This window comes from Panthera onca, chromosome F2, assembly GCF_046562875.1.
Source record: "Panthera onca isolate mPanOnc1 chromosome F2, mPanOnc1 haplotype 2, whole genome shotgun sequence".
In the NCBI taxonomy this organism is placed as follows: Eukaryota; Metazoa; Chordata; class Mammalia; order Carnivora; family Felidae; genus Panthera; species Panthera onca.
In genome coordinates, this window is record NC_138356.1 from 46,317,046 (window position 1) to 46,329,222 (window position 12,177).

The window sequence follows — 12,177 nt, forward strand, 5'->3', positions numbered from 1 at the left end:
TCTTTTTTTCATTGAATATTCTTCCCTGCTTTGCTGAAGATTAACTGACCATATAGTTGTGGGTTCATTTCTGGGTTTTCCATTCTGTTCTGTTGATCTATGTGTCTACTTTTATGCCAGTATCATACTGTTGATCACTATAGCTTTGCAATATAACTTAAAGTCTGGTAATTGATGCCTCCAGCTTTTGTTTTTCAAGGTTGCTTTGGCAACCTTGGTCTTTGGTGGTTCCATACAAATTTTGGGATTATTTGTTGTAGCTCTATGAAAAATGGTGGTAGTATTTTGACAGGGATTGCATTAAATGTGTCGATTGCTTTGGGTAGTATAGACATTGGGTAGTATAGACATTTTAACAATATTTGTTCTTCCAATCCAAATTTAGCATGGAATGTCTTTCCAGTTCTTTGTGTCATCTTCAATTTCTTTCATCAGAGTTTTATACTTTTCAGAGTACAGATCTTTTACCTCTATGGTTAGGTTCATTCCTAGGTATCTTATTGTTTTTGGTGTGATTATAAATGAGATAAATTCCTTGACTTCTTTTTCTGCTGCTTCATTATCGGTGTACAGGTAGGCAACAGATTTATATACCTTGATCTTATATCCTGTGAATTTACTGAATTTGTATATCCATTCTAGCAGTTTTTTTGGTATAGTCTTTCAAGTTTTCTACATAGAGTATCATGTCATCTGCAAACAATGTCTTTCTTGCTGACTTAGATATCTTTTTAAAACCTCATCTTGTTGTCTGATTGCTGAGGCTAGGACTTCTAGTACTGTGTTAAATAACAGTGGTGAGAGTAGACATATTTAAGTTTTGAAAGAAAGAAAGAAAGAAAGAAAGAAAGAAAGAAAGAAAGAAAGAAAGACAACATTCTATCTATATATGGAAAAGTACAAAGCATATATGTAATCTGGAATACCTAGATAGGAGATGATGCCAGAAAAGTGTGTGAGGGACAAATTATGATAACCTTATTTGCTAATTTAAGGCATTTGAACTCTGCACTGAAAGCTGTGGGAAAAGATCTCAAGCAGAAAAGTAACATAATCATATCCATTACAGCCGCAAAGCAGCTCAATGACCCTCAAATGGCACACATCTTCTCCACTATGTCCCCTCTCTGTTCCCTACTTAGAGTCCTTAAAGTTCCAAGTAAAACATTACCTCTCCTCTGTATCCTGTGTGATCACCACACTTTCTTTTACTATACTCATTTCCCATGTATGTTCCTTTTACTAGATTGTAATCACTAGATTTGTCTATATTTTATCCTCGTGTCCTTAGTACAGCACTTGGCCTATAGTAAGTGCTCAGAATAAATCTATAACTTTTTCAAGATGTACACACACACACACACACACACACACACACACACACACACACAATTTGATGAGATACTGACCATAAAAAAGTCAGGGGTAGTGTGCTCACAAAGTTAAAATGAAGCTTAAATACTGTCCAGTCTTATTATGGATTTTAAACACCCCAAACACTGAATTATCTAAAGGGTGAGTACTTTAAGGAAGGTGAAAAATATGATATCTTGTCATTTTAAATCTCCATAAATTATAAACCAGTAAGACAAAAAAGTATAACTTGTAATTAGCCTAGGAAAAGTAAAAGCAAGTAAGTTTGTTTCATATTATTTTTCTTACCAATAGAGAAGTAAGGGTTTTACAACCTCAATCTGAATATTTCTTAAATGTTCTTCATTCCACTGAGATGCATCTAGCAGTTTAAGTTTTGATAATATTTCTGCAGAAAGGTAGCAATCTCCACTGCTCACTAAATAGCATTTTTTCATCTTTTCAAGATGTCTAAAACGAGAAATACAAATTGCCACGATATTCAACAAACCAAATGTTTTCACTTCTAAAATGTTTCACACAAGTAATGAACTATCTCAAAACCAACACTGAATTACAGGAGTACCAATGTGGAGATAAAAATATTTCTTAAAATAATGAGAATAAGAAAGATATTTTTAGTAGGTTGAACAATGGCCTTCCAAAGGTATCCATGTCCTAAACCCCAGAACCTCTGAATGTTACATTACATGGTCAAAGGGATTCTGCAGATGTGTTTAGGATTTTGAGAAGATTATCCCAGATTATCCGGTGGCCCTAATGTAATCACAAGGGTCCTTCTAAGAGGGAGACAGGAGAGTCAGTCACAGAGAAAAGATGTGAGGATAGTAGCAGAGGCCAAAGAGAAGATGCTATGTTGCTGGCTTTGAAGATGGAGGAAAGGCCATGAACTAAGGAAAATAGGTGACCTCTGGAAGCTAGAAAAAGCAAGGAAATGGACTCTCCCCTAGAGCCTCCAGGAGGAATGGAGCCCTGCCTACCCATTTTAGACTTCTTATCTCTGAACTGTAACAGAATACATTTTCATTGCTTTAAAAGCCATTAAATTTATGGCAATCTGATACAGCAACAATAGGAACTAATACAGTAAATCCTGAAGAATTTATGTAGGTTGCTTGCATATAACTTCCCCAATATGTCTTGAAAAGCAGTAGTGGCTTTCCACTCCATAATCGATCAGGTCATGGCTTCATAACCAACCATTTGGTAACCCCTGATCTTATAAGCATGTACAACAATGAGCTCTATGATCTGAATGCCATTGAAATAACTGGAATAACCCAGTCACTAGTATGTACTCAAACCCTTACTGAGAATTGCAATCTACTGTAGTTGATCTGCTTCAAAGCAAAAAGGAGAACACAGACAGGATAAAAACTTTCTTAAAGCAGGGTCCTCTTAAGGTTCTTAAGACTTACATAATCTAAAATATATGGGACAGCAAAACAAGGACCGGGACCCATCAGACATCTAAGAGGTTCTCTAGAGGATATCTAGTATGATACCTAGGAGATATCTTACTCAGATATGAATGTCTTAAGTAGCATCCAACAAAAGATCATGGGATATGTTAACAGAGCAGGTTGTTAGGATCAGTAGTCTCTTACAATGGCTTCAGGTGCCTTTTATAAAAGGTATCTTAAGCCAGTGTGGTTATATACTAAAAAATTATTTTTTCTGTAAAAATAAATCATGAGAATATTATAAAAATAAAATAGAATGGGGCGCTTGAGTGAGTCAGTCAGTTGAACATCTGACTTTTGATTTTGGCTCAGGTCATGATCTCATGGTTCATGAGATCAAGCCTTGCATCCCTGGGGTCTGCGCTGACAGTCCGAAGCCTGCTTGGGTTTCTCTCTCCCCCTCTTTCTGCCCCTCCCCTGCTCATGTGCATGCACAGGCACGTGCATGCTCTTTCTCTCTCAAAATAAATATTCATAAATAAATAAATAAATAAATAAATAAGAATGATTGATTTGAAAGCAAGTTTAGAATCTATGAGAAGAAACATTATGCAAACCCAAACAATTGCCACTATTTGTATCTGATAATTATGAAATCACAGAAATAGTGAAATCAATATTATTATAATAAAATAAATGTTAATATTAATTCCTCTGAAAGCATAAATTACATTTTTATATTTATTTCAGGCTTTCTGTCTGTGCTTAAATGACCCAAACTAATATTCCATAATTTTTTTAAAAAAACTGAAAAGTAAAAAATTGACTTACCTTTGATGTCTTCCAGCGTTCTTAAGAACTTTTAACCTCTCAATATCCATCCATAACAACCAATATCTCTCTCCTAGTGTACCTTTTATAAATTTCTTAAATCTTTCAAACTCTTTTCTATTGCCAATATCATAAACTTTGTGAGAAATACACCAATCGGCCCTGCTCTCTTGTCCAGTGCTCTCACTTTTTAAACTTGCTTGTTCTAGCATGTCTTTTGACTTGACATAGGTTTGAAATGTTTCACTTGACACAACATTCCTGCCAGGAATAGGCTCAAAACCCTCCTCAATCACCACTTCTGTTACCTTGTTGAAATTTATAAAATCTGGGCTTTCTCTAAGTGGCTCTTCAAAAATGTGATGAATTGCTACTCTCAAAATAAAGGCTACGTAAGATCTTAAAAATTCTTCACATGTTGAGAAATGCAATATAAGGCCATCATCAGCATCCTGTTGCTTTTCAAGGTATATTCTCAGAAGCGCTTGAGAAGGAGTGTCTTGTAGACATACAGACCCATCTTCTTCTTTGAAATGAGAAATTAATCTAGTGGATTCAGATGAGTCCCGTTTTGTCCTCGGGTGAATTCCATCATCAAAGATAAAACTTTCTGTATTAAATCATAAAGGGCTATTAGATCAGATATGAATACAAATATGTTTTTATTATTAACTAGATGTTGTAGAGCCAGCATGGTAAATGGGCCTGTCACAGGTAGAGACTTTGTGCGCTTAAAGGGGAGTTCTAAAGCCACATTTGGTACCAGAAGAGAAAAACCTGCCCAAAGGATTGGTTATGTCTTCCCTGGACATAAAAAGGGACACTGGTAGCAGATGAACTAAATATTTGATATCACTAATACAGAGATCTTCAAAAAGACATTATGCACTTTTAAAATGTAATAGTTTAGGCTGATATAGAATGTTAATATATAAAGGCCAAATCTATTAAACACTAGAATATGTGCATTAAATAACTGTATGTATTCCAATATTTCATGCTGCATGGTAAAATAAAACTAGCTACCATTAATGATGAAACAGTCAATGAGCAGATCAGAACCAGAGTCATATCAGTAATTTTTTAAAATTCACTATTTTGGGGGCACCTGGGTGGTTTAGTCAGTTGAGCATCTGACTCATGATATCAGCTCAGGTCATGGTCTCGCAGTCATGGGATCAAGCCCTGCTAAGCGTGGAGCCCACTTGGGATTCCTTCTCTCCCCCGCTCTCTGCCTTTTCCCGCTTGTGTGCACTTTCTCTCTCTCTCAAAATAAATAAACATTTTTTTTAAAATTCACTATTTTCTCAGAAAGATTCAATTACTATCATACTTTTAACCTACCATCAAAATTACAAAATGACATAAAGTACTTACGAGAGATTACAAATACAAATGGATTGTTTTATACTTTTTCTCAAGTATAGTCTTTAATTATTTTCTCCTTCTTTAGAAATCAGAGAAAGATCTGATGTCAGTGCTTTATTTCCCATGACAAATCTACCCCTTGAAATGCCATGGATCAGGAAAACTCTATTGTCATCTGTGTCCCACCTCCATGGGCATTTTCTCAGGCATAGTTTTCAAATCTCAGCGAACTAGAAATGTTTCATTATAATTTTTATTGAAAATTAAGATACTAAGTTTCCACAATCTTGAGAAATTAGACTTTTGTAAGCCTACGAAAGGATCTGGGTATACACTCAACCCAGCTGTAGAGGAAAAGAGCAAGGTTAGCATTTCTGTTCATCACCTTCCTGCTACCCTTTCTCTTCCTGTTCACCATCTCCTCTACCTTTGCTCTCCAATTTTCTACTTTACTCTTTGGGGGAAACAGCAAGAAATCTATAAATTCACCTATTTTCAAATTAATGATATTCTTTTCCTCTTTCTAGATTTAGGTTCAATTCTAGAGAATCCAGATTTACTGTCCCCCAAAGGCTGCTTACTTACACTTTTCCAAAGAATTAGGTAACAACTGTTAGAGAATTGCTAAGTTCCTCTCCTGAATCATGTTGCTAGATTTTTTTTTTCTCTAGCAATATCATGTTAACGACTCCCATTTCTGGAAGTTTCCATCTACATTTCTGAAAAGTTGGTATCATCCACAAAAGTTCCCCACAGTAGAAATATATCTGCTTTTCAAGGAGAAAAACAGTCTGAACTTAAAAACAGAAGGAAAATTCAAGTTGTATGAATGATTATATACTTTCAAGAGGAAAGAAAGTTTGCACCCCTTAATTTCAAAGGCTTAATAATAATAATTTATAAACTATCATAGGAAATAAAGACAAAACAAACACTTACTGACTGCCTATGAAGTACCAGGCACTAGGCTGGGCTTTTTCTACACATTTAGTATGTGTCATTATTCTGATCTTACAGATGAGAAAAGACTCTCAGAAGTGGAATAATTTTAAAAAGTCACACAGTTAGTAAGTTTTAACCCATCTAACCCATCCTGTTTCTACTATGCCAACTTGCCTCTAAAAAACCAATAGAAAGTGAAGTGGGGCAGGGGGGGATGGGGACGGAGATAATTTTTCTCTCCAACCACTAAGTATGATATTGTAAGATTAGAACAATGAAAAAAGATTTAAAGAGGAGTTCTGAGGGGGGCCTGGGTGGCTCAATCGGTTAAGTAGCTGACTCTTGATTTCAGCTCAGGCGATGACCTCCCAGTTCATGAGATGGAGCCCCGAGTCAGGCTCTGCATTGACAGTGCAGAGCCTGCTTGGGATTTTCTCCCTTTCTCTCTGCCCCCCCTTCACTCAAGCTCTCACTCTCAAAATAAATAAATAAACTTAAAAAAAAAAAGAGTTCTGAAATCATTCTTGTCCTGTCTGCTTACCAGAAACAGATGAAACAACCGGTGGTTCAGTTTTGCTGTGGAGTACACAAGATGGTAATGAAAACGTTGATACTGTTTGCAGACTCTGTTTTGCCAGTGTAAACCAATCTTCCGTTTGAGTATAGGTGGCCTAGGAGAAAAGGAGCACCTTTGTTTAATGTTAAGATCGGCAGTATTCTTCCAATCACAAACCTTGACACATCATTAGGGTAATATTAAATTTGCACAGTACAATATGAAAGGAAAATTTATGCCATCAAAGAAAAGAATACTGTCCACAGAAAAATTCATTATCTGAGAATAATGGGAAGGAATCTCAATTCAGATTATTTGCATAGTAGATGGCCAAAAGAAAAAATGAGCCCAATATCCATCAAATTCTTCTCTACTGTTCCACCAGAGGCATGCAACCCTACTTCCTGGCTTCATTATAGGTTCATGCCATCCAGCTGTATCATGAGCAGTCACATGGCTCATCAGTCCCTGGCTGCATCTTTTGTCAGCTACTCCCATTTACAACTTCACAATTATTCCATACCCCTAATTTTGTCTGATCTGGTTCAGTGTTTTTTTACAAGGCCTCCCTAATATGAGAAACTTACTCTCAGGAGCACTGAAAACCTCTCCAGGCTCAACTACCGCTTTGCCATAGATTCAGTTTTCACAGCTTTGCTTGCATTGTATGCATCCCAAAGACCGATTCCTGACTCCGGCTGCCTCTGGACATAGCCTTCAATTTTTCCTTTGCTTTTGTGTACCTCGAGCCAGCTGAGTAATTCCCAAGTTGACCCTCAGCTTCCAGAACCCCAATCCTGAGAAGCCCTCATCTCAGCTTTCCTGGGAAAATTCTTCTGCCTGCCTCTCACTAAATAATGCCCTCATATTTTTCTAAAATAATCCAAATTGTTCAACAGAAGCAGAGAAGGGAGTGTCCAGCATTATTTTCATTTCTCCTTTGTCCAACTGAGTCAGAGCTGGCTGGCACTTAGCCTCAGGAATACTCACAAAAGAGGCAGGGCTCAAATGGAACAGGTATTGTTCCCTAATTGGCAGGGCAAGTCAGGCCACACAAGGAGACCAAAAAGCAAGAGAAGTAAGTCACTGCCTCTCTTAGACGTAAGGTTTCCTGGGTGGATAAAAGCTTTGACAGACTCTAATTTCCTTTTGTTCCCTCTTTTCCTTCCTTTAAAACCAGGTCATTTATTATTAATTATATGTGCATTTAACATATATTTACTGAGTGACTACTGTATTCTAAGCATTATCCTACGCACTCAGAGAAGCCCAAAATAATGAAGAAACAGTCAGGGAATTGAGAGAGACCAACACACAAGAGTCCTTGCTATTTCAACTGCACAAAAAAAGATGGCGGAGTAAAAATGAGGAGAGAAAGAAGTCAGTCAGACATTAAAGCAGTAACTAGTCCACTTAATATTCTTAAAGAGATGAGTCCACTGTTTGTGTTTAGATGGTATAACTGAAGAGCCAAAGAAATTAATGATCACAAAGATGAATTATCATCATAAAGCTGAATTGTCCATAAAGATGAATTGTCATCGTAAAGATTCATCTTTGTTTGTAGTCATGATTGAAATGATTTAAGGGCCCAAGGAATTTTGAATCCTCAAAGTTCAAAAGCTATTAAGAATATTTTAGATAAAGTACTAATCAAGTCAACAGAAATGAGTTTTTTTCATCACAGAAAATAGCAAAAATAAACTAGCTTAAATTTTACTCTCACATTTGATTTAATTTACATGTAAGGAATTAGATCTGATTTCCCTAGATTGATTCTTCCAGTTATATGTTTACTGACTGACCTGTACTATGAGAACATATTTTTATGACACTCCTGACATTTCTATAATACATAAAAGAAAAAAAATAAATACTTAAGAATAAGTACAAGAGAGAAGAAAAATATGCTTTTAGTATATCCCTAGCACTGGTCAGTGAAAATAATGCAACTGGCAAAATCTCAAACTTTTTTTTTTGCCAAATATTACTGATAGAAATGCCAAACTACAGAATTAAATAAGAACTACACATGAAAAAAAATGGTCAAGTAAGATAGGATAAGTCTCTTCCAACAGAGATGGCAAACAGTTCTCTCATGTGACATCTTTGATCAATTGGAAGTGCTTGCCCAGGGTGCTGTGTTGAAAAGAATTTGAAGCCAAGTCCTGGCTCAGCAGGAAGATTGCCATGATTGATTAGCAATGTCTGTCATGAATGGAATCTAGGGGAACAGGAACACATGGGCCACATATTTGCAATTCCTGGTTTTGTACAGAATATGTGTAGGAACTGTGTTTCCAGAAAGATGAGCTGATAATTAGAGGCCAGAGACCAAACGGCAGATTTTACTACAAAGTGACTCTCCAAAAGGACGTTTGATTCTAGGTTAGATCTCTTCAAAAGCACTCATACAACCCAACATTTCTTCCTGGAGGACAAATTTATCTGATAATGGTTACACAGTAATGCATTTTGCTAATGAGGAATAATTTTGGCAAGAGGGAGGAGAAGACCCAATTTATCATTATTTTTACAAAAATTATAGACTCCAAATAATGAAAAATTTGGAATGAACAATGAAACCATGGATATAATTCAAGTTACCCTTCCTTGCTTCCCGGGCGACACTGAGCATGTTCTTCAATCTTGCATTTGTTGCTCTGCACACAGGAGGATAATAATACCAGTTACATTTCAGGTGAAGGAAGGCAAAGCAAATGAGTCAGCATAAATCCACAAAAGGTTTTGCTAAATCTGCTTTAGAAGTACTTGAAATCCCTTCCCCTGTTCAAGTGGTAAAAATGAAATTCCTATCCCTAAAATGATAAGTCTCCTTGAAGGGCCAAATCATGAAGAAATACTCATACTCTTACCTCACCAAGAGAAATGTAGAACTTTTTCATTATTATAGCATTTTCTTCTTCAGTGACAGGTGGTGGTGGACTGGGTGGTTTTTTCGGGACCCAGGGGGAAAAGTCTGCATCGAGTGTAAAGTTCATGCCTGATCTGCTCCATCGTACTTGTGAGACCAATTTGGCTAATCTGCATTTTAGGAATCATAAAAACTTGAAATAAGTTTCAAATATGGTAGAGTTCGGAAAAAAAAAAACCTGAATTTTATTTTATGTATTCAAGCCAATCTCCTAACTCTGCACAATGATTCTCTTAGGATCTGCTAAAATTAATGGCTTATTCACAGAACTAATTAATGATTATTCTGCTATAATTTATTTTATTTGGATTTTTAAAATGGTGGTTCTAAATATAGGTCAAATTTTACTTAAATTTAAGGAATGTTTAGGTACTTACACATTAAAAGCCAGAGAACATAAAAGAAAAACTTTGCCCACTATGACATTCTTTTTCATGACACACTTGTATTTGTTTTTTAACAGCTTGCACATAAATACCGTTATCACAAGTAGATAATTTTAAAAACATAATGATCAAGGAAGCACAACTGAAGTACATTTATTAGGTACTGTTTCTATGGGATCTCTTTAGAAAAGTTAAGTGATTTTTACAAATGCTCTATCACTTGCATACTATAGCAGGTAGGATACAAATGCAGTGGGTTTAAAGGTATACAATTTTACTAAGAAAGTACAGGAAAAATGATTTTAGGTGAAAAAAAATCCAGGCAATTAAAAAATGTGTTTGTTGATGGGACTACAATACCTGTATTCAAAGTAGCAATCACTTTCCAGAAATGCTGGAAGTCTTTCTTTTTTGATCCACTTAATACCTTGTTCACGACTGAGACACTGTGAGGGGACAAGTGAAAAAGAAAACGAGTCAAAGAAAGTCACCTTTCAGGACAATGAAGGCCTAATCAATAGAGCAATAATGACCTCCAGCTACTTCTAGGAGCCCTGCTTCTACCTTCTTTTTGCACAAGAGAGAGAAAGAACCTCCAATCACATATCTGAAGCCATTGCTTGCCTTCTGGTATTTCTTTAATTCTCTCAACAATCCTGCATCAACTATTAGTCCCATTTTACAGATTAACAAACTGAATTCAGAGAAGTTAAGTAATGTATTAGAGAAGGAGGTATGAGGAAAAAAAGTCACTTTCAGTATTTTTGCAGTCATAGAATGGTTAAAAGTAATCATAAACAGGAAAATAGTTAACCAGAATCTTGATAAGGCCACTATGGTCACTACAGTCCCCTTGTGCTTCCAACTTTAGGAACTTTGGTTAAATATTTACCATCCGCAGCCACTCTCCTGGAGATACCAAGGTTAGCAAGAAAGCTAAGGCCCTGCCTTGAAGGAGTTTCCAGGTAATTCAGTAAACAATAATAACAGAGCACTACCATAGGTTCAGGTTTCTGTGGGAGGGCACATAGGCACTAAAACCAGCAAAGGCTTTTCCCACAGAAGATGCCACTCACTCTTTCACCTAACGCATGATTAGCCTGGTGAAGGGGTGAAGAGGGGTGGGCAGGAGAGGAAACGAAGAGAAGCATAGTATGACTAGATCACGGGGTGAGATTTGAGGAATGGAGGGAAGCAAGCTGGTGAAGCAGGCATAGGCCTCACTGTGAATCATCTTTGAAGTGACAGTAAGGAGTTTAGATTTTATTCTGAGGTTGCGAGGGCCATACAAACTCAAGGGAAGAGTTACTAAGTTGCTACTCATCCTAAAATATTTACTCACTATTGATTCTCTTGTGTCTTATATTCACTGTTTTCCAGAATGCTAAAGAAGGTCGGTACTTTGAACACTAAACCAATGCTACTAGATAAGGAAAACAACCAGTAAGGTGCACATCTCAGTGAGGCAAGGGTGTCTGTGTTTATGTGACTTCCACTGATTATCTGCTAAAGCAACAGGTGTGCTGGGATATTAATAACAGTCAACACAGACCATTGCTAACTCCAGCAAGGAGGCTAAAGGCTCACATAGTAGTACTGCCAACATCAGATGAGCTGACATTCTTTTTTTTTTTAATATTTATTCTTGAGAGAGAGAGAGGCAGAGTGTGAGCAGGGGAGGGGCAGAGAGAAACGAAAACAGAATCCGAAGCAGGCTCCAGGCTCTGAGCTGTCAGCACAGAGCCCGACGCGGGGCTCGAACTTGTGAACCACGAGATCATGACCTGAGCCGAAATCAGCCACTCAACCAACTGAGCCACCCAGGCACCCCTGATGAGCTGATGTTCTTGAGCGTGCACTGGTGCTCAACACTGCTTGCATGTGGCATGAAGTCATTAGGTTCCCCAAGACCAGAAAACTGAGGGAACGATGCTTTCCTCCTGTTCAGCCAAAAGCACCCATTTGCCCTTACCGAAAACTATGTTCCAGGTAATGAAAAAATAGAAGAAACTTTGGAAGCAGCCAGCACCTGAACAGTAACACCTTGTGGATAGTCTTATTGTTTGAGTGAAATCTGAAGGCCATTTGGATCTTGTAGTTAGAAAAACTCCAAATATGCCTCCACATATGCTACACACTGATAACGATACAGGACTCTTGAATTTTCATTAGCAATGCATTCAACGTACCACAGAAAGGCACCAGACTACATATAAAGATCAACACACACCCTTGAGGAATACTACAAGCTTGTGAAAGCTGGTCAGTCACACAAAATCAATTTGCCTAACATTTACTTAATGAACAGGTCACTGACAACCCATCCCCTTTTGAATATCTCTGCATCTATCTGATCTAAAAATGAAATGAAAAGTTTAAAAG

The 12,177-nt window shown here is 37.0% G+C and overlaps 1 protein-coding gene across 13 annotated transcripts in view; it reads right to left on the minus strand.

Annotated features, from left to right (window-relative positions):
• RGS22 (regulator of G protein signaling 22) overlaps window positions 1-12,177 on the minus strand; it is a 176,503-nt gene that overhangs the window by 119,470 nt on the left and 44,856 nt on the right. For 12 of the 13 annotated variants that reach the window (XR_013553517.2, XR_013553516.2, XM_078441724.2 and 9 more), the window contains exons 5-9: window positions 10,156-10,241; window positions 9,351-9,519; window positions 6,460-6,589; window positions 3,609-4,218; window positions 1,663-1,824 (exon numbers count right to left, since the gene is read on the minus strand). Coding sequence is in view for 11 of the 13 variants with exons in the window: in XM_078441724.2 (XP_078297850.2) it covers window positions 1,663-1,824; window positions 3,609-4,218; window positions 6,460-6,589; window positions 9,351-9,519; window positions 10,156-10,241 (1,157 nt within the window). In the remaining 2 variants the exon portion in view is untranslated. The remainder of the gene's footprint in view (window positions 1-1,662; window positions 1,825-3,608; window positions 4,219-6,459; window positions 6,590-9,350; window positions 9,520-10,155; window positions 10,242-12,177) is intronic. The other variant, XM_078441728.2, reaches the window with a different exon arrangement.